Source organism: Pan troglodytes, chromosome 1, assembly GCF_028858775.2.
Source record: "Pan troglodytes isolate AG18354 chromosome 1, NHGRI_mPanTro3-v2.0_pri, whole genome shotgun sequence".
Taxonomy (NCBI): domain Eukaryota; kingdom Metazoa; phylum Chordata; class Mammalia; order Primates; family Hominidae; genus Pan; species Pan troglodytes.
The window spans coordinates 163,555,507-163,581,039 of NC_072398.2; the positions used below are offsets into that span (position 1 = coordinate 163,555,507).

At 39.4% G+C, this 25,533-nt stretch overlaps 1 protein-coding gene and 1 non-coding gene across 6 annotated transcripts; one reads left to right on the top strand and one right to left on the bottom strand.

The window, feature by feature from the left end:
- Positions 1–243: 243 nt before the first annotated feature.
- On the top strand, positions 244–21,873 carry SERBP1 (SERPINE1 mRNA binding protein 1). Of its 5 annotated transcripts, none has more exons than XR_010153584.1 (8): positions 244–2,969; positions 6,671–6,821; positions 7,706–7,846; positions 7,970–8,041; positions 8,651–8,728; positions 12,754–12,931; positions 17,589–18,892; positions 19,496–19,800. XR_010153584.1 is itself a non-coding variant. In XM_513475.9 (8 exons), exons 1-8 carry the CDS (start codon positions 2,468–2,470, stop codon positions 19,717–19,719), a joined length of 1,416 nt encoding a protein of 471 aa, XP_513475.6. In that variant the 5' UTR covers positions 244–2,467; the 3' UTR covers positions 19,720–21,873. The 5 variants fall into 5 exon arrangements, 4 of the variants coding, with proteins under 4 accessions (XP_513475.6, XP_001164455.4, XP_001164349.5 ...); XM_513475.9 differs by having other exon boundaries at positions 7,952–8,041; positions 8,606–8,728; positions 17,589–17,762; positions 19,663–21,873; XM_001164455.8 differs by having other exon boundaries at positions 7,952–8,041; positions 17,589–17,762; positions 19,663–21,873.
- Positions 15,617–15,721, bottom strand: LOC112207048 (U6 spliceosomal RNA). Its single transcript, XR_002941529.1, has one exon. It is a non-coding gene; the product is annotated as a U6 spliceosomal RNA (small nuclear RNA).
- Positions 21,874–25,533: the final 3,660 nt, after the last annotated feature.

Below are 25,533 nucleotides of genomic sequence, written 5' to 3' on the forward strand. Positions count from 1 at the left end.
TAGTGATATCGTCTGACACTTGTTGCTTTTATAAATCATTTCTTTAATTTGAATAATAGTGTCTTCCAGGAAATTTCTCTTCCCTTGAGGTTTATTTGGCTGATGTTCTCCTATTGAGAGTAGCAAGAACTTTTAGACATTTTAATATTTAATATTAAGAAATTAATATTTCAACTTTGTAGAATAAATGAAACATTAGTGAAAATAACTAGTTATAAAATAACGATTGAGAGACGTAAAAGACCACCTTGAGCTTTATTTGTATACTTTAAAAATGGGCTTCAAAACTTTTTGGAAATATAGAAGATTCTCCCCTTTTCTCCAAATGCTTATTCATAACATTTTTATGTAATCTTAATAGGTAAATTCTCTGAAGAGCATAAATGAACCTCATAAATTCATAGCCAGAAAATTCCTCTATGTGTAGCTTATTTTCAAATATTCTTATTGTAATAATGCTTGGTGGTTACGAAGCTCTGTTTGAGCAAACCAGAAATCTGTAATGGAGGAGAAAAATGAATAACAACAGGCCTGCCCCACCCCCCAGATTGTGGCAGGAGTAGTTAACTTACTTAAGCTCTTTGTTTTCATTTTCTTAATCTTAAAACAGGAGTAATAACTTTTTTTTTTTTGCGGGGGGGAGGTATGGAGTAATAACTTTCTTATAGAGTTGATGTAAGGTTTAAAGGAGATCACGTATGTAAAGTGCACCAAGCACACACTAAAACATCACGTTTTAGTATGAATATTGTTACTGTGGCCCTGGCCAGAAAGAGGTAAGAAGAGGAGCTTTCACAGATGTCTCAAAGATGTAGGTAGTCTCAGAGCTGCAACAGCCCGTGAAGAGAGAAAATCTGTCAAAATGTGGAGACCTTCTACATTGCACTTGAGCTATTTCAAAAAGGTGGGAAGAGTATGGTCAAAAGCTCCTTGTCTTGGTAGGTGCCACAGAACCAGAGCCTGTGGAAGGGGGTATGAGATAGGGGGTGTGTTTGAGGTTGGGCGTTGTGGGGAGGGTGCAGGACTGAGGCAGCAGGGAAATAAGTGAGGAATAGGGGAGGATTGAGAAACAAGAAAACCAGGAGGCTTGCTGCCCCATGTATGTAATATGACTCGTGTCTTCTATTTTCCCTGCTAAGGAATTGATTTAAAATCTGCTCGGAAATTGATGATTACATTCCGCCATGTTACATATCCTGACACGCAACAATGTTTAAATTTAATCGGAAATTTAAAAATTGGACTGCTTTCTATCAGGGCAGTCTGAATTAAAGAGCTGATGTCCAGTCTCCTAGTGGAGATAGAATACTGGGCTAATGCCTGTCACTAGCACTTACAGAGGTGTGAATTTGGTAAATCATTTCATCTCTGAAGTGGTTTCAACATTTGTGAAAAGAGGCAAACTATTTGCCTAACAAAATGTTGAGTTCAAGGTTATTCATAGCTCCTACCAAATAAGCGATGCATTTGCTACTTTGTGTTAATGGAAAAGGACTTAAAAATTATGATATACTTAAACACGGTGCTACCAAATGTGCTTAAATACGCATTCAAATTGTATTCTTTTAATGAATTTTAATATTCTCAACTAGTATCAATGCTCTGTCATTATTAAGTGTTGGCTTCAATATTTCCCTCCCCTCACCGCAACTCCTAGCACACATGCACTCGAAATGTTCTAAAATGGTATGTATTGAGCGCATGTGACTAACAACACAGCCACCTAAGCCCTGACTTGCCGGACACGAACGGACGATTAATTGGAATAATTGTAACAGGGTTTCTATAAACAGTGCTTCCTGGAGGCTTGCCCCGCGTCTAGCGCTGCACCGTCAGGAGTTAACCACTCCTACGACACCGGCCGCCACACGGTGAGAAGCCCGGGAAAGACGCGCCACGCTCCCATGTGATAGTTTCACTTGTCTTTTTGGTTAGTTCTGCTACCCTAGTTCATGTCCCCGCGAGAGGAAACGTATTCCCCCTCACATTAGACAGAAGAGCCTCGATTCACCGTGGAGGCTGACGGAGGGCCACTCCAGCAACTGAGCAGCTCGGACTTGGCACAGGCAGGGTCCAGCCTACCCGCGGCCGGCGCGGCGCCTCAGCAACACCCCCTCCCCCGGAAGTTTGTGCGTCTCAGATGTAAGGTCTGGGAGTCACCTTGACCCCCCTGGAGCGGTGGGGAAAGTTAGCCCTGAGCCCGAGGGGGCGTGAGTGAAACCAAAGAGCACTTTCGCGAGTCAGTTACGCCGTCACGGTTTTTTGGTTTCAGGGTAGCTGAAGACCTAGAGAGTTTAAGGGTGGCCAGAGCAGGTGGCAGGACTCCGCCCACCACCACGCTTCCCTTCCTTCAGCCCGCACGCTTCACTCCCTTCATGGGGTCCCGCCTCTCAGGCGCGCGCGAAGAGTTGTCGCGCGGTGCGTCCTGGGAATTGTAGTCCCGACGCGGAGAGTCGCCTCAGGAGAAATGACTCTGGCCTACATACCCCACAGTGCCTTGCCGCGCAGGCCGCTCCCGGATGCGTGCCTGGCGCCGGAAGAGAAGACGGCCCCCCTCTCTCGGCCCGGCCATCTTGTGGGAAGAGCTGAAGCAGGCGCTCTTGGCTCGGCGCGGCCCGCTGCAATCCGTGGAGGAACGCGCCGCCGAGCCACCATCATGCCTGGGCACTTACAGGAAGGCTTCGGCTGCGTGGTCACCAACCGATTCGACCAGTTATTTGACGACGAATCGGACCCCTTCGAGGTGCTGAAGGCAGCAGAGAACAAGAAAAAAGAAGCCGGCGGGGGCGGCGTTGGGGGCCCTGGGGCCAAGAGCGCAGCTCAGGCCGCGGCCCAGACCAACTCCAACGCGGCAGGCAAACAGCTGCGCAAGGAGTCCCAGAAAGACCGCAAGAACCCGCTGCCCCCCAGCGTTGGCGTGGTTGACAAGAAAGAGGAGACGCAGCCGCCCGTGGCGCTTAAGAAAGAAGGTAAAGCAGGGGCAGAATGTGGGGGAGACTGGGATGGAGGGAAGGAGCGAGGGGGCTGCCGGCTGCCACTTGTTTCTGGAGCTCCGAGGGTCCGCGGGAGACTTTGCCGCCTATATCCATCCTCACGTTTCTTCACGCGACAAAAGCCAGGTCCTGCGAAGGTGCAAGTTCAAGCCACCGCCGGCGAGGTTCTCGGAGCCATCCCCTTCCCGCCTCAGGTTGTGAGCAGAGGAGCGTGGTCGGAGATGAGCTGCTCCTCGAGCGCGCTCGAGGTCCTGGGAGGCTGTTGCCTTCCCGCCGGATTCCTTGGCCGGTGAGCGCATGGACTGAGGTGCGGGGAAGCCGGCCCCTCATCGAAGCTTTCCGTAGTTACGGAGGAGCTTGGGGGTCCATCGCTGCTTACTGCGCAGAGCTGCTCCTTTGAGGTGCTGTTGTTTCAGGCTCCTGTCCTGCCGTCTTGTCCCACGACGGCGCGGAGTATCCCCGCTGAAAAGCAGGGGGTCGTTCCAGGCCATCAGACGTGTGGAGTAAGCTGCAGGTTGGGGTGCCGCATGTCCTTTATTTGTTTCTCTTCCACCTCTCAACTGTTAGGACTTTCTCATAACTTGCTGGGGTGAGTTGAGCCGTTGGGAAATGGAGGAGTTTGGCCACACTCGATTAAGCAGGAGCGGGAATTACGAATGAAGACTGGTGATTGCAGGACATCCCGAGGAACGTCCTCGAGTCACGATCCTCTCTCTCGACTCCCCAAACTGAATCTTTCACGTGGTGGGGTCTGGGCCTCGTGGGTGAAGTGAGTGCAGAGGCTGTCACAGCGTTAGTCGCAGCAGAGCTCTTTAGAGTTCGCAGTTTTTTTTTTTCCACCACATGTGCGTGAAGCATGGTCAGAGTTTCACTGGCGGTTAATAGTTGTTTCCAGGGCACTGTGAGTTTCACAGGATTGTCTTGATTTTTGCATTCGCTTTACCAGTTTGTTGCGGATGAAAAAAAAGAGTAAGTAGTTTGGAGATAAGAACGTGCATGATCAATAGCAAGCAGGTGTTGGACCTAAGGTCTGACTCTTTAAAGCTGCATTTATATGTTGAAAGTTGAAATTACCCCTTCCTGCCACGTGCTTCTCTGAAAGGAGTTGTTTCTCGTTAGCTTTAGTTGAATTCTGTAACAGTGAACTAATTTTAAAAATCAAAACAATTTTCTCGTGGTAGGATTTGTTTTAGGAGGGTTTTTTTTTTTTTTTTTTTTTTTGAGGACTTTTGTGAGGCTTGGAATGAAGAACCTCGGTCCTAGGTGGTGAATAAAAGAAAATAATTAATTCTTGTGGTAAAATTATAGGTTGAGGAAAAATACAGTTGGAGTATTAGAAAGCATGTATATCACTTAGGCCAAGTATCTCTTCAGCCAGTTAAGCTTTATGGCAATCTAGCACAATTAAATAAATCATTTAATTCGTGTGTTAAGTAACGCTGACTTGTGTAATTATTTAAACTATGCTTAAGCTTAAGAAAGTACACGAAAAAGTTGAATCTGACGAATAATGTGTACCAGGTAGATGTGTTCACTCATTTTGAATGTTCAAAACATGAAGCATGGTTTAAATGCCTGAGTTATTTTGATCATGAAGCCCATCTATGAAATAAGCTCTTATCTGAAAAGTAGTATTTTAAGTTACAAATGTGGGGAATGATTTCATGAAGTTAGAACCAAGACTTAGGTTCACCGTTCAATGAGTCTTTCCATGGGAAAACTATTCCATGTTAGCAATCAGCATTTTCCTTAGGTCAGTATTTCAGAGCACTACTGTTAAGTTGCATAAAATACAAGCATGTAAAATACAGGAAAAGTGTTGAATGGACAATACCCGTTTTGAGATTCTACTGTCCTGTTTACTGGGAATAAATCTGTAAACAAAATCGCTGCATGTAGTAGGAGGGTTAACCTGATTGTGTTCTGTGATTTTGATAACACATTGTGACATAATGCTTGACATACTTTAGACAGATATTTAATGTTTATGTTTTATGAATTAATTTTGTAGATTCTCATGCCCATTTGAAGAACTTGAGAATTGACAGCAGAATGTCATTGAGAGTGTAGACCAGGGATTTTCTAAAAAAGAATGAATGCCTTGAAACTAGTGCAGTTAGTGAGCTTGCAAGTTATAGATAAGTATATCAAAAGAAGCTTGCATTTTTAAATGTCAGTCTTTTTCATTAGGTAGGTTTAATACGTTTTTAAGATTCTGTAAACTTAATATTGATATTGGGTGGGGACGCCAACTATTGTTCACTTGGGTGTGTTTGGCTTGGATATTATTGCAAGGACTGGTTCCATAACTCCACCCCAGTGCACTTGATTACTGATGACATTTATTTAAATACCTTGGTGTAAGGTCTAATATTTGTAGTCTATCTTGAGTATTTACAGGGAATGAACTTCAAAATTCTATTGAAGAGATTGATAGTTACTGTTTGGCTCCAGTTAACAGGCAGCAGAACAACTGGGTGTGTCTTGATGGTGTTCTACTTTCTTAGAAAGAACCAAAGTGAAGCAGCTTAAAATCTTGTAAAACCAATTCCTCAGCTGCTTTATGACTTTGTCAGAAATTGGGAATTAGAGCATACCAACAATCTTAAAGTCATTAATTTAACCATCAATCTGTTGATCCTTATGGGCACCAATAATTTAAATTGGTTGCCTTTGTGGGGTTTCAGACTATACAGGAAAAAAGTAGTAAAGGGGGAAATTAGTAAATGCTTCAGCTATCACTTAGTGTCACAAGTTTTCTTATTTCTTACATATTGCTTAAAAGGGGTCTTAACGTGTGTGTATTTGGTTTTTAAAGATTCTTTGAAAATAAAGATAGTTGTTAGGGCAAATTTTTTAGAGGACTCTCTCCATGCATAATAAGTAACTGTTTCCTAACTTGGAAGTACTTAGGGATGTGGGAGTGTGTACAAACATATATACACTTACATGCTATAAAATTTTAAACTTTAATAGGGGAAGATGGCCCTTTTTGTGTGCCTGTAGCTAAGAAGACCAAAAGATGACACTTTTTCTGGTTAAATGGCTGTTTTAAACTGAAGTGATGTTCTCTAATAATCCTAAATGCCATATTTTCCTTTCAGATTTGTAATTTTATAGAATTATGAGTCTTAATTGCATTTTTTTTTTCAGATTAGATAGAATAACATAGTGCGGCCCTCACTTTTGTGAGGGGCCATATCTAGTGAGTGTGTTGATTTGCTTGGTTATTTATGAATGGCTGCTGGTATTTTCTTTGGTATTTTAAAAGCCAAAATGTATTGCTTGCCTAAAATTTTTTAAATTTAAAAGTTTTTATTAAGAGACTATCTTGGAAAGTGACGGGAATAATGGTTGCCCAAATGATTTCCAAGTCAGTTATAGAAAATGCTTTTGAGGGGGAGAACTTGGCAAACTTAAATAGAAATTTAAAACAAGTTTATTGTTTTTATTTTATTTATTTATGTATTTAGTCGGTGGTATGGATTGGAAGGTTTATTGTCTTTAAATGGCAGTTTTCCTAAGGTATTTTGTTACACATTAGAGTTGCCCAGTGTTTGCTTTTTTCCAGCAGGAAATGGTAGTGGATTGGAAGAGAAGCAGCTTTTGACAGTCCAGGCCTAAAGTTTTTGGATTGCAAAAATAATTTGCTTATGCAGGTTATCTTATTGTTTTAGGAATAAGACGAGTTGGAAGAAGACCTGATCAACAACTTCAGGGTGAAGGGAAAATAATTGATAGAAGACCAGAAAGGCGACCACCTCGTGAACGAAGATTCGAAAAGCCACTTGAAGAAAAGGGTGAAGGAGGCGAATTTTCAGTTGATAGGTAAGTTGTTTTTTGATTTTGAGCCAGGGTCTTGGTCTAACATGTAGGCTGGAGTGCAGTGGTACAAGCTTAGCTCACTGCAGCCTCTGCTTCCTGGGCTCAAATGATCCTCTCATCTCAGTCTCCTCTTGAGTAGCTCGGACTACAAGGTCACGCCACCACACTCTGCTAATTTTTTTTGTAGAGCTGAGGTCTCACTATATATATTGCATTGGCTGGTCTTGAGCTCCTGTGCTCAAGCTGTCCTCCTGCAATATTGGGATTACAGGCGTAAACCAAAGAAGTCTTCATATTTTGTTACTTTATAGAGTCACATTTTAATGTTAAGCTATAAATTGGGCATAATTGCCAGATAGCAGTCTGGCTAATTGTTTCTATTAGTTTTTCACAGAAACATCTGTATGTGTGCATTGTTAAGCTTTAGATCTTTGGGTAACGGTTCAAACTTAGGTCTCTTGTAATGGAAACACTTTGTTGAATTGATAACCACAGAGTTAAAAGGAAAATACTGTTAGTTGAAGGAAAATACTGTTGGTTTATTGTTTATAGCAAATAAATTACTTATGCAAGTTAGATGTGTTTAATTTTTAAGTGTATTGGTAAATAGTGATGGACTGGATTATATGTGCAATGAATAGCAGTGGAAAAGTATATGCACTGGTAGTAATGCTTTAGAGTGCTAAAATAGTTTTCTTGTTTTGGGAGGCTGTCTTGTTCTGGTTTCCTTTGTGTTTAGAAACAGACTATTTTGAATTTTCTGAAGTGTATGTATTTAACTAGGTTTTTGAGCCAGTAAACATGTTCTGTATTTTTGATCTTTTGGATGAATTTTCCTCATTTCTTCTGGAAACCATGGAAGTATAATTTATTTGTTTATATTATAGACCGATTATTGACCGACCTATTCGAGGTCGTGGTGGTCTTGGAAGAGGTCGAGGGGGCCGTGGACGTGGAATGGGCCGAGGAGATGGATTTGATTCTCGTGGCAAACGTGAATTTGATAGGCATAGTGGAAGTGATAGATCGTAAGTCTTACTGGTTTTTATTTTACTTTAATATTTTAATCTATTTAATAAACAAACTTTGAATTTCTAGAACTAAAGAGTATTATGTTAACTCAGTTTTGTTAGTTCTTTTTCACATTACAGTGGCCTGAAGCACGAGGACAAACGTGGAGGTAGCGGATCTCACAACTGGGGAACTGTCAAAGACGAATTAACGTTGGTATTCTGATTTTCTTAAAAATTCTATACCTAACTAGAGGTTAATCCATACCTCTGTCAAATTTTACTTGTCTCTGAGATAAGAATGAATGCTCTCTTCTGAGAGTTACTATATTACAAGATAATGTCTTATGGGATGGGTTTGGGTTATAGTATATTGAATGACCGGTTTTTTAATATTTCGATATATTTGTTACTCATTTTTCCCCCCCATATGTATTTGTAGCTTTTCCTGAAACCCCACAATAAGGTTATTTGGGTATTCTGATTATCTTAGTGTCCTTAATAGTTCCTATTCTAGCTTTTGACTTTGTTGTCATTACAAAATTTGATAAGCTAGTAAAGCTTCATTTTATAATTAACTGCCTTGTTCTGTTACTTTTTAAGTATGAAGTATATGAACTAACTAGTCTATATTGTTTACTTTTTGACGTCTTCTGGGGAGTATATTTAGTAAGAAAGGAGTTAGAGAATGTGAGAGCTTATGGTATTTTTGTATGAAGAACTTTTCAGCTACATGTAAATGGACCTAGATGCCTTTCTTTTTCTTTCTTTCCTTAGAGAGTCCCCCAAATACATTCAGAAACAAATATCTTATAATTACAGTGACTTGGATCAATCAAATGTGACTGAGGAAACACCTGAAGGTGAAGAACATCATCCAGTGGCAGACACTGAAAATAAGTAAGTGGTATTGCGTGTAATAGTAATGACCCAGAATTGAAAGCACTGGAGTTTTACCAATAAGATAACCCATAGATTTAATGCTGTTACTTGATGGCTTTTTGTTTTTGACAAGGGAGACTTACTGTACCCTCATCCCTCAAAGAGTATTTGAAAGAATGCTTTTTTTTTCTTTTTTTAATAGAGACAGGGTCTCACTATATTGCCTAGGCAGGTCTCCAATTCCTGGGCTCAAGCGTTCCTCTTGCCTTGGCCTCCCAAAGTGCTGGGATTACAGGCATGAGCCACTGCACCCAGCCCTTAAAAGAGTGCTTTATGTGTATATATTTGACTCTAATCCTTTGAAAAATAGAATATTTTAATGTGGTTATTTCTGCTTGATTAGTCATTTTACCATTGTCATACAACTGTACAAATTTTACTTTGAGACAGTTAAAACTAGAAAATGTGGCCATTTTAACATTAGTTCTATCTTGAAGTTATTTCCAATGTAGAATTTGGAACATAGCATTACTGGCCTGATTTTAAATGTATGAAGAAAGCAAAGATCAGAGTATGTTATTCACTATCTTTTTTTTTTTTCTTTTTTTGAGACAAGATTTCATTCTGTTGCCCAGGCTGGAGTGCAGTGGAGTGATCTTGGCTCACTGCACCCTCCGCCTCCTGGGCTCAAATGATCCTTCCACGTCAGCCTCCTAAGTAGCTGGGACTATAGGTGCCTGCCACCAGGCCCGGCTAATTTTTGTATTTTTAGTAGAGACAGGGTTTCACCATTTTGCCCAGGCTGGTCTTCAACTCCTGAGCTCAGGCAAGCCACCCACCTTGGCCTCCCAAAGTGCTGGGATTACAGGCGTGAGCCACCTTGCCCAGCCCTTCACTAACTTTTTTGTGTGTGTGTGTGAGATGGAGTTCGCTCTTGTTGCTTAGGCTGGAGTGTAGTGGTACTGTCGGCTCACTGCAACCTCCGCCTCCCGGGTTCACGCGTTTCTCCTGCCTCAGCCTCCGGAGTAGCTGGGATTAACAGGCACCCGCCACCATGCCTGGCTAATTTTTTATATTTTTTAGACCAGCTGGCCAGGCTGGTCTCGAACTCCTGACCTCGGTGATCCACCCTCCTTGGCCTCCCAAAGTGCTGGGATTACAGGTGTGAGCCACCACACCCAGCCCTTCACTAGCTTTTAAAATTACATGGTGTTTTGTTTTGTTTTGTTTTGTTTTGTTTTGTTTTGTTTGGAGACATTCTCGCTCTGTTGCCCAGGCTGAAGTAACAGTGGCGCTATCTTGGCTCACTGCAACCTCCGCCCCCTGGGTTCAAATGATTCTCCTGCCTCACCCTCCCGAGTAACTGGGATTACAGGCATGCATCACCACGCCCAGCTAATTTTTTGTATTTTTAGTAGAGACAGGATTTCACCATGTTGGCCAGGCTGGTCTCGAACTCCTGACCTCAGGTGATGCATCCGCCTTGGCCTTCCAAAGTGCTGGGATTACGGGCATGAGCCACCACGCCTGACCTAAAATCATGTTTACTTTGCCAGGTATTTGTTACAGTATTGTGGTTTAAAGTCTTGGATTACAGGTTATTTAGGACAGTGATTTCCTAACCAGAAGCATATTCAAGTTAGTTGGGGGGTGGGAGGGGCAGATGTTTTCTAAACTTTTTCTTTTTTCTTTTTTTTGTTTGAGATGGAGTTTTGCTCTTGTTGCCTGTGCTGGAGTGCAATGGCGTGATCTCGGCTCACTGCAACCTCTGCCTCCAGGGTTCAAGCAATTCTCCTGCCTCAGCTCCTGAGTAGCTGGGATTACAGGCATGTGCCACCACGCCCGGCTAATTTTGTATTTTTAGTAGAGATGGGGTTTCTCCATGTTGGTCAGGCTGATCTCGAACTCTGACCTCAGGTGATCCGCCCTCCTTGGCCTCCCAAAGTGCTGGGATTACAGGCGTGAGCTGCCGCACCTTAAACTTTTTCTTTTCTTCAGAAAGAATTTGCTCTTATGGTGAGCACTGTTAATGATGGGAATATCATATTCCGTGGATTTGTTGGGATAAGGAAAAATGATATACTATTGGAGGGAGTAGATAAAAATACATGGTATTGGGTGATGTTTTGAACTTCGTAATAAAAATTTATGCAAAACTGTAATGGAATCATAATTTTGCATGATAAACAATGAAATTGTGATTGGTGCCTTAACAAATGAACCCTATGCAACGTTAAGTTTCTCATAGTGGTCAACACAACTTTTTTTTGTTTCTTTGAGACACAGTCTCCTGTCTCCCATGCTAGAGTGCAGTGGCGCGATTTTGGCCATTCTGAAGTTCAAGCGATTCTCCTGCCTCAGCCTCCCGAGTACTGGGACTACAGGCATGCTCCACCATGCCCGGCCAATTTTTGTATTTTCAGTAGAGACATGGTTACACCATGTTGGCCAGGCTGGTCTTGAACTCCTGGCCTCAAGTGATCCTCCCGCCTTGGCCTCCCAAAATGCTGGGATTACAGGTGTGAGCCACCGTGTCCAACCACAACTGTTTAATAGAGCCCATGTTCAATCACTCAGTGATCTGCAAAGATTATAACTGTTTACCAAAAGGTACTAATGTATTGATAGGCTATTGGTAGCAAATCCTTAGCTCAGTGCCCAGGAGTGAAACTGAGGGTGTTTGGTTTAAAGAAAATAATTATCCATCACATTAGAACTGTCTGTAATCTTATTCCAGACTAGGGGAGAATCTGGGCATAGCATATGGAAGTATAAATTTAAGAAACACAACATTGGCTGACTTTGATGAACTAACTTATATATAGCTTCCAGAGCTTCTGTTTGGTTTTTATTTAATCCTTGCAGTAATTCCTGAAAGGTAGGTGTCATGCCTCCATGATATGATAAAAGGTATGCTAAGTTCTATTCCTGACTGTGTCATAACATATGGGTAACCAGGACTTTTTTTATATTCTTAGATTTCTCATCTGTAAAATGACTAGGTGGACTCAGTACCCAAGATCCCAAGATCCTGTCAATTCAATATAAACTTGCTCTAGGAAGTTTTTTGTTTTTGTTTTTTGTTTTTTGTTTTTTTGCAGCATAGATGTAACTGGAGGAACTTTTAAGATAGCATTTGTCAAACAGTAAAGGGCAGCATCCAGGGAGATATTTGAGCTCTAAGGCTAACTGAATCACCTGCTATCTTTGGAAGGAAGCAGGGCTCCCCAAATAGCAAATGACTTGTTTGGTGACAATTGCAGATTGAGATTATACTAAAATAATGGATCCTTAGGCCTGTGCTTTGTTTCTGTAAAAAGAGGAAAGGATCATATTCTATAGTTAAGACCTGAGAATTATATTTGGAAATAAATGGTTTAGTATTAAATAATGAAACCAGTGTGTGTTTGTGGATAGTTCTATTAGTAGTGAATCCATGGCCTCCTTTCCATATACAGGTTGGTTTGAAAATTGGAGTATAAGGATTTTAGGATTTGTAGAAACACGGCTATTGTTTTGATTTGCTCTAAGTGCTAGTTGCTGAAACAAAGCATAGAGGAACAGTTCTTTTATATTCCAAAATTTGAACCCTGGTTGCTGACAGACATCCTAGAGGATTACCTTCTTGTATGTTATTAAGAGTTACATATTGTGGGAATTATGGAAATTAAAAATGTGGTTTAGGAGAAGATAGGCTGAGGATTTTACATAAGAGGGTAGTTTTTAAACAAGGTAGTGTTTTTAAGAAATGTGTATTTTAGTATTGGTAAAGCCAGTTCTAGATTGCATTACTGATAAATGATCATTTAAGAGTTCATAAGTATGAATTCCATATTCCTTACTTGTCTCTAATTAGCAAACACTGAATTCCTGGTCTCTACCAAGTTGCTTAGTTACATAGGAAACTAGGGTACCCTCATCCTTGAATAATCTTTCTCTAAAAGATTACAAGGTTAATTTTCTCAATTAAAATCATAAATTTAAAATACTTTTATGTAATATCAGCTCTCTACCAGGTATAAAACTTGAAAACCTTTTCACAGGGAGAATGAAGTTGAAGAGGTAAAAGAGGAGGGTCCAAAAGAGATGACTTTGGATGAGTGGAAGGCTATTCAAAATAAGGACCGGGCAAAAGTAGAATTTAATATCCGAAAACCAAATGAAGGTGCTGATGGGCAGTGGAAGAAGGGATTTGTTCTTCATAAATCAAAGAGTGAAGAGGTAAAACTAAGTTTTGTCGTGTTTGAAAATGTTCAGATGTGACTTGAATTGTATTTATAATTTTTGTTTTAAAATTTCACATGGGTTATTTGTCTGTAAAAAAAAGCTTTACATAGGATCATTGGGGCAGATAATTTGCTTTATAAGGAAAATAAACTGTATTATCACATATTCTAAGAAATTTAGTCCTTTGATCAATTTGTAATTATGTTTTATGTGGTAGAGTTACTTTTTCCTAAAAAGCTGTTAGTGGAGTATCTTGTAGTTATTGGTGTTCAGAAATATGATAGTTCTTTTCAAAGTTGTGGTTGTATTTTTGAAATCTTGCCAAACTGGGGATCATTAAAGGGCTGTGGTATTATGGTGTTAGGTTGAAATCTTGACATTTTCATATGGTTTAACCTAAAATGTAAGTGACTTCATTTAGAATTCAACTTTTGAAACTGTCTGCCTATACCATATATAATGGCCAGGACACTCAGTAAATGGCAATGTGCATTTTGTCTAAGGAATGACGACTTTAAAAACCAAAGTATATGTGGGTTTTACTTAAGAAACATGGAAACTAGTGAAAATACAGTTGACTTGTTGAACAACATGAGGATGCTAGGGGCACTGACCCCGCAGATCAATGCACATGTAACCTTTGACTCTCCCAAAACTTAACTACTAATAACCTGTTGACTGAAAGTGATAGCATAACCAGTTAACACATTTTGTATGTTGCGTATTATATACTGTGTTTTTACAGTAAAGTAAGCTAAAGAAAATGTTGAGAAAATATATTTACTGTTCATTAAGTAGAACTGGATCATCACAAAGGTCTTTATTTTGGATAGGAAGAAAAGGGATTGGGCTTGCTTGTCTCAAGACTGACAGAGGCAGAATGTTCAAAGCCACGTTGTTCAAGGGTCAACTGTATTGGAGAAAGTCACATTGATGGCTTTTGATTTGGTAGCTTCCGTTTAAGCTTTGGGGTGTGTTCTTAGAGGAATGTTTCAGTGCGGCTTCCTGTTTGGCTTTAAAAACTCATACAAGCCCTAACTATATTATTTCTTCTCCTAAATTCATTTTCTCTATCAGCTTCCTTTAACCTTTTGACATTTGTGTTTGATTTATTCATATCATAAATTGGGCTGTGCCAGAAATCCAGACTGAGTTTTATCATCCTAAGGTAAAGTTAAATTAAAATATTGTGAGGGCAAACCCTTTCAATAAGGTATTAGTTATTTTTACTTTTTTTTGAGACAGTCTGGCTCTGTCGCCCAGGCTGGAATGCAGTGGCACCATCTCTGCTTACGGCAACCTCCACCTCCCGGATTCAAACAGTTCTTGTGTGTCAACCTCCTCAGTAGCTGGGATTACGGACACTCGCCACCATGCCCGGATAATGTTTGTGTTTTTAGTAGAGATGAGGTTTCATCATGTTGGCCAGGCTGGTCTCAAACTCCTGGCCTCAGTGATCCCCGCCTGCCTCAGCCTCCCAAAGTGCTGGGATTATAGGCGTGTGCCACCATGCCCAGCCAATAAGCATAATTTTTTAAACTGCAAAATGGCTATAAGACAAACTTGGAAACATTTTAAAATAAAATGGAGGTTAAAAAGATTAAAAGTTTTTTTTAGGTTTAGAGATGATTTTTAACATTTACTTCATATGAGTAGTAAATGAGGACATTGTCTTTTTTAAGTCCTGTAGAAAAAAAAACTGCATTAGAACACGTGGTTTCAGCCAGGCGCAGTGGCTCACACCTGTAATCCCAGCACTTTTGGGAGACTGAGGCGGGCGGATCACCTGAGGTCGGGAGTTCAAGACTAGTCTGACCAACATGGAGAAACCCCGTCTCTACTAAAGATACAAAATTAGCCTGGTGTGGTGGTGCATGCCTGTAATCCCAGCTACTCAGGAGGCTGAGGCAGGAGAATCACTTTAACACAGGAGGCAGAGGTTGCAGTGAGCTGAGATCACACCACTGCACTCCAGCCTGGGCGACAGAGCAAGACTGTCTCAAAAAAAACAAACAAACAAAAAAACAACACTTTAACTTTCACATGTCTTCATTCTCGTGACAAATGTGAGGTAGTTAAGGGGAAGGAAGAAACTATTTACAAATGGAGAACTGTGTTACCGTGTTATTGACAGAACTCAGAGTTTCTGTTTTCTGCTCCTCATTGTCTGAGTGCTCTAGAAAAAAGGTCGGACACAGTGGCTTACACCTGTAATCCCAGCACTTCGGGAGGCTGAGGTGGGCAGATTGTTGAGTTGAAAGTTTGAGACCAGCCTGGGTAACATGGCAAAACCCTGTTTCTACAAAAAATATAAAAATTATCTGGATGCGGTTGCGTGCACCTGTGGTCTCAGTTACCTGGGAGGCTGAGGCGGGAGAGGATCACTTGAGCCCAGGAGGCAGAGGTTGCAGTGAGCCAAGATAGCATCACTGCATTCCAACCTAGTTGACAGAGCAAGACTGTTTCAAAAAAAGGAAAAAAGAAAAAAAGAAAAGGATCCCCCTGCCCTGACTTTATCCCAGTACAGTTTCTTGGTATCTGCAGGGGATTCGTTCCAGGACCCAGAGATATTAAAATTTTCAGATGCTCATGTCCATTATATAAAATGGCATAGTATCTGCATATAGTCTAAACACGTTTTCCCTATACTTTATTTTTTATTGTTTCTATTTTTTAATTTAAAATATAGAACAATTTACAGTTTTGCATGTCATCCTTGTGGGGATCATGCTAATAATCTTTGTATTGTTCCACTTTTAGTATATATGCTGCCAAAGTGAGCACTCCTTCATACACTTTATTTTGAGACAAGGTCTTGCTCTGTCATGTAGGCTGGAATGCAGTAGCATGGTCACAGCTTACTGCAGCCTCAACCTCCCCGTGCTCAAGCGATCCTTCTAGCTCAGCCTCCTGAGTAGCTGGAACTACACACCTGTGCCAACTCCTGGACTCAAGCAGCCCTTCTGCCTATGCCTCCCAGAGTGCTGGGATTACAAGTGTCAGCCACCACACCTGGCCTACTTTTTATTGTTATATGGTTGGTTGGTTTTATTTTTTTCTGAATATTTTCAATCTGTGGTTTGCAATAAATTGAAAGCATTGGTTTGAAATAGCAAACATTTAAAAATCACACAATTAGTATATATAATTGATTCTAATTTGCTGGTGTTTTGTGAATTTGTTTTTATGTTTCTAGCCTCCTTTAAAATTTGTATTAGAACATTCTATTGCCTTACAGTGTGTTGGTGTGGTACAAAGGAGTGACATTTAATACTAGTATGAGTTGATGTAAGGGGTGAAAACATGGATAAAAACACAAAAATTTATTTGTACTTTAAAGGCTAGTTATTAACAGCTGTAATATTTTAAGTTGAGTCTAATGGAATTGTAATAGTACAAGTTCTAATGAAAGAACAAAATGTTCTTTATCCCTTTAGAAAAGAAGATTTCTTACATGTATTTAGGAAAAGAGGAAAAGAAAGCTGTACTTTCAAGTCCTATAAGTACAGTTTTCAACTAGAAGATTAAAACCCATCCCAAGCGTACAAGAAGACATCAGGCATGAAGCAGTATAGAATTGTCTGGCTTTTTACTTTTTTCCCCCAGACTGGGTCATGTATCTTAAACGCAAATAGAAAAGAGGATCTGGATTTCACAAACATGACTTCATTTTTAAGAAGTTTCTAGCTGGGCATGGTGGCTCATGCCTGTAGTCCCAGCACTTTGGAAGGCCAAGGCCAGCGGATCGCTTGAGCCTAGGAGTTTGAGACCAGCCTGAGCAACACTGTGAAAACCTGTCTGTAAAAAATACAAAAAAATTAGCCAGGTGTCATGGCATGTGCCTATAGACCCAGCTACTTGGGAGGCTGAGGTGGGAGGATCGCTTGAGCCTGGGAGGTGGAGGTTGCAATGAACCCAGATCATGCCACTGCACTCCAGCCTGGGTGACAGAGTGAGACCCTGTCTCAAAAAAAAAAAAGTTCCTGTGACACATTTAAGGTGTGGTTTTATTTGTGCATAGCTTTACAAGATTTCCCCTCTTTATGTAAAGTGTGTAGTGTTTCACTTGAATTTGTAGCTCTCCAATTTGTGTAGAAAAACATAATGGTTGTGTATTAACAGAAAATGCTTCTGAGAAGTTTATATCTAGGAAGGTCTTTACCCTAGTTGTAGTTGGAAGAGTGTAGAACAGAGGTTTTCTTTTTGAGTGTTCTTTTTAACTTCAGTGTTAGTGCTAGTAGTAACCTTATATGTCATCTCTCCAGAGGTCTTCATCAAGGATTCACATTGCAGTCCTGATCTGAAGGGCATATTTAAAATGTACTTGTCCAGATTTCACTGCTAAAGATTATGATTCAGTAGGTCTAGGATGGGCTTCAGCCATTTGGGTTGATTGTGATAGCATACATGTCTTTAGTTGAGGACTGCTGATATTACCTGCAATTTTGAGATAGAGAAAAGTGCAGGAAAATCTTCCTCCAGGATCACTAAAGCTGAGCCCTAGCTTGTTACCTGTGGAGGCATTGAGACATTTGTTCACAGAAAGTACAGTTTGGATTTTTGGTTTTTTTTAGAAGAAAGCTCATTATTTAGAAATTTTGCAATGTTACTTTTCTACTAATAACCCAATCATCTTCACTTATATTTTTAGGCTCATGCTGAAGATTCGGTTATGGACCATCATTTCCGGAAGCCAGCAAATGATATAACGTCTCAGCTGGAGATCAATTTTGGAGACCTTGGCCGCCCAGGACGTGGCGGCAGGGGAGGACGAGGTGGACGTGGGCGTGGTGGGCGCCCAAACCGTGGCAGCAGGACCGACAAGGTAATTTAAGACTTTCTTTTCCTTTTACATAATTTAAGGACCTCTTATAAGTCACTGGCTGGGTCAGACTTATGTCACTTTTGGGAACATAAGTAGAAGTAGTAGCAGTGTCTTTAAGAAACCGCATGTTAGGTTATATTTATGTTTAAAGCACTTAAATGCCTTTTTGTGTAGTGCTGTTAGTAGTGTTAAGTTACCACCCTTTTGAGTTCTTTCTAGGTGCCGGTCATGGTGCTGGGCTAGGCATTTTACGTACTTAATGTCATTTAATTCTCGTTACTGTGATGACATTCTCATTTTCCAGATGAGAAAATTCTGGTATAGTGAATCAGGTTAACTCTTGGCCTTTGCTAAGGCTTACCTGAAATGAAAACCAATCTGTTCACTTTGATAATTCCTAACTGCTTTTTAGGTCTCCACTTAATAACCATTGTGTTCCTTGTATAATTCCTCTTACGACACTTAGGATTGTTGACACTTTTTTCTTTACTAGACTCTTCTGTGAGAGCTGGGATTCATTTTTGGCTTACTTTCTGTAATCTCTCCAATGCCTTGAACAGTATGTGGCACAAAACAAGTTCTTAGAGAAATATTTTGATGAATTCCCAAGTAATTGATAGATATGAACTCAGATCTGATGCTTGGAAACAACCATAATGTCCTCCTAAATTCTCAACACCTTACACACAAATTTGGGGACCCACCTACTTGATTGAGTCTGTTTTTGATGATTACAAGGGTAACTTACCATTGCCAGTGTAATGATACTTTGTTCCTCCCTCTAAGACCAATCTTTTTTTTTAAGGTGGTGGTTGTGTTGATGAGCTTTTCCCATACTTTCTTTTTTAGTTCTGTTATTTATACTTTAGGCTATAAAGAGCAGTTTGGATTCCTTTTTTCAGACTTTCAACCTTGATGATTATTGCTACTTAGATATTAGTTTCTTAGCATGCTTTCACATTGGTGCCATTCTTATTTAGCAAGTGGAAAAAGTATAAGAATACTGAACAATGCGAATTCACATACATAATTGCTTGTGAATCTACTTGTATGGTTTATTGGAAAAAGTAAAACAACTGGGCTGGGCGCACTGGCTCACGCCTGTAATCCCAGTACTTTGGGAGGTCTGGGTGAACAGATCACCTGAGGTTGGGAATTTGAGACCAGCCTGGCCAACGTTGTGAAACCCTGTCTCATTAGCCGGGTGTGGTGGCACACCCCTGTAACCTAGCTACTTGGGAGGCTGAGGCGCAAGAATCACCTGAACCCAGGAGGTGGAGGTTGCAGTAAACTGAGATTATGTTACTGCACTCCATCCTGAGCAACAGAGTAAGACTGTCTCCAAAAAAAAAGAGAAAAAGAAAACAACCCACATTATTACTCTGGAATGAAAATAGGCCTTGGTAGAAATTTAGGACAGGGCTCATTGCAAATACTTGTAGTTTTTTTGTGATCCATAATTTTGTCTTGTTACATTTTACCTAGAATTTTAACAGTAGGATTTTTTTTTTTTTTGAGATGGAGTCTCACTCTGTTTCCCAGGCTGGAGTGCAGTGGCACAGTCTCGGCTCACTGCAACCCTCGCCTCCCAGGTTCAAGCGATTCTCCTGCCTCAGCCTCCTGAGTAGTGGGATCACAGGTGCCTGCCACCACACCCAGCTAATTGTTTATATTTTTAGTAGAGACAGGATTTCACCATGTTGGCCAGGCTGGTCTCAAACTCCTGACCTCAGGTGATCCACCCACCTTGGCCTCCCAAAGCGCTGGGATTACAGGTGTGAGCCACTGTGCCTGGCCAACAGTAAGATTTTTTTAGAGTTCTGTCTTAATGTAGACACTAGCTAACAATGTAATTTTGAAGAACTGAGAACTGTGGTTAATTTTGGTTTTTCTTTTTCAGTCAAGTGCTTCTGCTCCTGATGTGGATGACCCAGAGGCATTCCCAGCTCTGGCTTAACTGGATGCCATAAGACAACCCTGGTTCCTTTGTGAACCCTTCTGTTCAAAGCTTTTGCATGCTTAAGGATTCCAAACGACTAAGAAATTAAAAAAAAAAAAAGACTGTCATTCATACCATTCACACCTAAAGACTGAATTTTATCTGTTTTAAAAATGAACTTCTCCCGCTACACAGAAGTAACAAATATGGTAGTCAGTTTTGTATTTAGAAATGTATTGGTAGCAGGGATGTTTTCATAATTTTCAGAGATTATGCATTCTTCATGAATACTTTTGTATTGCTGCTTGCAAATATGCATTTCCAAACTTGAAATATAGGTGTGAACAGTGTGTACCAGTTTAAAGCTTTCACTTCATTTGTGTTTTTTAATTAAGGATTTAGAAGTTCCCCCAATTACAAACTGGTTTTAAATATTGGACATACTGGTTTTAATACCTGCTTTGCATATTCACACATGGTCAACTGGGACATGTTAAACTTTGATTTGTCAAATTTTATGCTGTGTGGAATACTAACTATATGTATTTTAACTTAGTTTTAATATTTTCATTTTTGGGGAAAAATCTTTTTTCACTTCTCATGATAGCTGTTATATATATATGCTAAATCTTTATATACAGAAATATCAGTACTTGAACAAATTCAAAGCACATTTGGTTTATTAACCCTTGCTCCTTGCATGGCTCATTAGGTTCAAATTATAACTGATTTACATTTTCAGCTATATTTACTTTTTAAATGCTTGAGTTTCCCATTTTAAAATCTAAACTAGACATCTTAATTGGTGAAAGTTGTTTAAACTACTTATTGTTGGTAGGCACATCGTGTCAAGTGAAGTAGTTTTATAGGTATGGGTTTTTTCTCCCCCTCCACCAGGGTGGGTGGAATAAGTTGATTTGGCCAATGTGTAATATTTAAACTGTTCTGTAAAATAAGTGTCTGGCCATTTGGTATGATTTCTGTGTGTGAAAGGTCCCAAAATCAAAATGGTACATCCATAATCAGCCACCATTTAACCCTTCCTTGTTCTAAAACAAAAACCAAAGGGCACTGGTTGGTAGGGTGAGGTGGGGGAGTATTTTAATTTTTGGAATTTGGGAAGCAGACAGCTTTACTTTGTAAGGTTGGAACAGCAGCACTATACATGAAATATAAACCAAAAACCTTTACTGTTTCTAAATTTCCTAGATTGCTATTATTTGGTTGTAAGTTGAGTATTCCACAGAAAGTGGTAATTATCTCTTCTCTCTTCCTCCATTAGAAAATTAGGTAAATAATGGATTCCTATAATGGGAGCATCACCACTTATTAAAACACACATAGAATGATGAATTAAAAAAGTTTTCTAGGATTGTCTTTTATTCTGCCACATTTATTGATAAACAGTGAAGGAATTTTTAAAAAATTTTTAAGAATTGTTTGTCATGTCATTTTTAGAAATGTTCTACCTGTATATGGTAATGTCCAGTTTTAAAAATATTGGACATCTTCAATCTTAAACATTTCTATTTAGCTGATTGGTTCTCACATATACTTCTAAAAGAAACTTTATGTTATAAGAGTTACTTTTTGGATAAGATTTTTAATCTCAGTTACCTACTATTCTGACATTTTAGGAAGGAGGTAATTGTTTTTAATGATGGATAAACTTGTGCTGGTGTTTTGGATCTTATGATGCTGAGCATGTTCTGCACTGGTGCTAATGTCTAATATAATTTTATATTTACACACATACGTGCTACCCAGAGATTAATTTAGTCCATATGAACTATTGACCCATTGTTCATTGAGACAGCAACGTACGCACTCCTAAATCAGTGTGTTTAGACTTTTCAAGTATCTAACTCATTTCCAAACATGTACCATGTTTTATAAACCTCTTGATTTCCAGCAACATACTATAGAAAACACCTGCTACTCAAAACACAACTTCTCAGTGTCATCCATTGCTGTCGTGAGAGACAACATAGCAATATCTGGTATGTTGCAAGCTTTCAAGATAGCCTGAACTTAAAAAGTTGGTGCATTAGTTGTATCTGATGGATATAAATTTGCCTCCTAGTTCACTTTGTGTCAAGAGCTAAAACTGTGAACCTAACTTTCTCTTATTGGTGGGTAATAACTGAAAATAAAGATTTATTTTCATGCTCACTTCTTAAAAGTCATAAAAACAATCAAATAGGATCATGTTTATTGTCATGTGTTTCCTGGTTTCTGACCTGTGTGCACACCCCTGTGTGTTTATAATTTTTAAATTGAATTTTATATGGGGTTTTTATTTGCTAAAAACCAGGCTGTTGAATCACATTTGGGAAGGGTACTTATCTTAATGACTAATGACTTAATTGGGAAAGTTGAATTCTTATAAAATACAAAATCCAAGGACTTCTTGGATTTAATCTAATTGTCACTTCTTAGCAGATCACTTTTTTGATAATGAAAGTTAAGCATACTGAATGCTACTTTTGATTGACAAACTGGCTATAATAGTCTAGGGGAAAAATCCCTAAACAGATAAAGATTCCTAAAGTAATGGTGGCAGCTGATGTTTCAGTGAACTTTTATCTTGATGCGTTTAAATGGAAGTAATGCCAGAGCTGAGATTTTTAAGGCATTTTTACAGCTTGTATTGAAATGATTGGAGACATGGTTTCTTTATTAACTATTTTGAGACCTGTGGAGTTAAGCAAGACTTTTAAAAAGTGGCACCATATACATCTAGTTAGTTCCTTTACTCTTATTTTTTTAAATAAAAGTAGTACACATCATTTCCAGGGTTGTAAATATATTTGGGGCTTGTTTTTGGTATGGATTTAAAAGGAGGATATTAAGTATTCATTCTAATTTTGTTATTTTTCTAGTTGCCAGAGATGGTTGCACTGAAATAGAACAGGGAGTTGCATACAAAGCCTAAATGTGTATTGGATTTCGAAAATACTAGGTTGGTACAATTGGTTTTGTACCAACCTAACATGTCTTTAGGAAAGTACCATCATGTGGAAGGAAACAACAGGTGTTAAAAGGTTCAAAGGAATGAGAAATAGGAAGTTACTAGAACCTAACTGATGTTGACCTTAGAGGTAAGATTATTCAGGTATATTAGTGGACCTCTAGTCCAATGGTATAGCAAATTCCAGGGATCTCAGGTGCATGCAATTTTACTTTCTAAAGTAAACACTTAGAAAATAGATTATAACCCAGACATTTTGGATTATACTGAGACAAATACGTAAATAAGTTTTAGCAAGTCTGAACATGTACAAGCGAGATCTTCAGGTTAACTAAGAAAAGCCCAGAAACTTCATTATTTACTGTGCTTTGTATGGCATAACTGGTAACAAGGCAGTAAAATGATACATATTTGAACTGGACCATAGTAATTAAATGATTTATCAATATCATTTGCAAGATAATTGTCAGGTTGAGTTAATAGTAAGTGGCAGCTTCCCAGAAATTTGGGTTATTTGGCCTAAGCTGTGCCCTGGGATTACCTCTTCATCTTCCTTGACTTTTAAGTTCAAATTTGGAGGTTATGTGAAGTGTTTGAAATAAATCTTTCAGGCTGAGGAAGTCGGTAATTTCAAGAATATAGTGAAAACAAGGTTGTAATCTAAACATGAGAAGCTTAAGTTTAGGAAATGGTTAGAATATAAATTGCTAAAGCCATCAAGATTTTGGCCACAGATGAAAATATGAACACTGGAAATGAGCGCCATTTAAATGAGATGCTGTATGTAAGCCAGGGGTCAGCAAAGTTCAGCCTGTGACCTGTTTTGTGTGTGTGTGTGTGTGTGTGTGTGTGTGTGTGTGTGTGTGTGCATCCGTGAGTTAAGAATGGTTTTTAGGCTTGTATAGGATTAAAAAAAAAAAAAACCCACAGAAAAATGTAGGCAGCCCAGCATAAGATACCGCCTTTCACAGAAATGTTTGCTGACCCCGGAACTGTCACTCTCGGGTTACAAGAGTTTGTTTCTTTGAAACAGTCTGGCTCTGTCACCCAGGCTGGAGTGCAGTGGCATGATCTCAGGTCACTGCAGCTTCCACCTCCCGGGTTCAAGCAATTCTGCCTCAGCCTCCTGAGTAGCTGGGATTACAGGTGTGCACCACCACACCCAAGAATCACTTGAACCCGGGAGGTGGAGGTTGCAGTGAGCCAAGATCTTAGCACTGTACTCCAGTCTGGGTGACACACACTGTCTGAAAAATAAAAGTTTAGTTCTAGGTACAAATTAAGTGGTCTACCCAACAGGAAGCTGTGAAATTAGAAGTAATTTTAAAGCAAACTTTACACCTCTATATAATCAAAGTAAGGTCAAGATAAAACTTGTTAGTAAAACATGTTTTATTATTTTTTAGATAGGTAGCCTGCAACATAAAATATATTTTGAAAGCTGTTAAGGGGTGTATAATCTGTTACAAAAATACCATGATTATAGTTTAGTATTTCACATTTAGTGACTCAGATCCCTTTGTGTAAGTCCTTTGCGTTGTGCAAAGAGGTTTTTCTATGAGATGAGAATTATGAACACTTCATATAGGTAAATAAATTCCATAGGTTGAGCTGGGGCAGAAATTAATGGCTCCTGGAGATTGCATCTTTTTTTTTTTTTTTTTGAGCTTAGAATTCCCATTTGGACAGAATTTAGCTTTTGTGCTGTTGATTACTTCTGTACTAAACTGGTAGCCAATTGTTCACTTCTAAATGGAAGGGAAAAAGTTACCCACACAAGTTAGAAAATGATTTACTGAATTATTTTTTTGAGTTAGTATGTATATACTGTTTTAAATCAGTAATGTTTGTTCCTTTTGCTGCCCATTTGGGAGTATGTGGCAATTCCTAGTGCTCTTGTATGACATTACTCTTCTTGAGACTTGTATATGCAAGAAAGTATATATAAAAGATACCTGGTGGTAACTTTGTATCTGAGTTCTGATTCATTATGGACTTTTAGAAATCTATTTAGATAATTGGTTCATACTAGGTGCTCAATTACTCTGACTTTGTGTGGCTTAATCCTTAAATAGTTGCTTTAGGTGTTACTGGGTGGAAGCATGGAAAGTGAAGGGCTAATATTAAGGATTTTTATGTATTACTGAGTAGGGAAAGTGGGAAGTAGCTTATCTTTGGACAGTTGCATTACTTTGCACTAATCACCTTGTTTGCAGTTGTAGCTGATTCAGTTCTAGATTTTAGGACCAAAAAGATCTCTAATTTAAAGAAACAGTTTTTATATACCTAGAATGAAGATTCTGTTTAAAGCGGTCTTGGTTAACTTGGTTCTTGACATTTGCCTAAAATTTTGTTGGATTGGGACTAAAATGTTCTATTAGCCAATGAATAACGTCCAAGTAAATTTTTGTTTTATTTTGGGAACTTTGTATATTGAATTCTTGTTTTACACGTAACCCACAAAGAAATGTTGCTTCATATGGCAGCTGCACTCAGAGTACTAAGATAAGCATGTGTTTAGACATTTTCAGAGTGCTCCGACTGCTGGGGTTCTTTTGGAAAGAAATGGACTGAAAGTGGGTGGGTTTTGTATTTTTCCCATTACATGACGACATGTTTAGGCCTTCATGATTGGTGTGAACTAAACACATATCTTTGTTTAGAGATAAGACAATTGGTTTGTGTACTTACCCTGAAAATTCATAATTTCGTGTTTTTTGTTTGTTTGTTTTTGAGATGAGTCTCACTCTGTTGCCCAGGCTGGAGTGCAGTGGCGCGATCTCGGCTTACTGCAACCTCTGCCTCCCGGGTTCAAGTAATTCTCCTGACTCAACTTCCTGAGTAGCTAGAATTATAGGCGC

Bases quoted from the DNA above. Each gene is read 5' to 3' on its own strand.
- SERBP1 (XM_513475.9), top strand. From the start codon at position 2,468: ATGACTCTGGCCTACATACCCCACAGTGCCTTGCCGCGCAGGCCGCTC. The intron at 2,970-6,670 runs GTAAAGCAGGGG...TTATTGTTTTAG, and splicing joins CGTGGCGCTTAAGAAAGAAG to GAATAAGACGAGTTGGAAGA. The intron at 17,763-19,662 runs GTAATTTAAGAC...TTTCTTTTTCAG, and splicing joins GTGGCAGCAGGACCGACAAG to TCAAGTGCTTCTGCTCCTGA.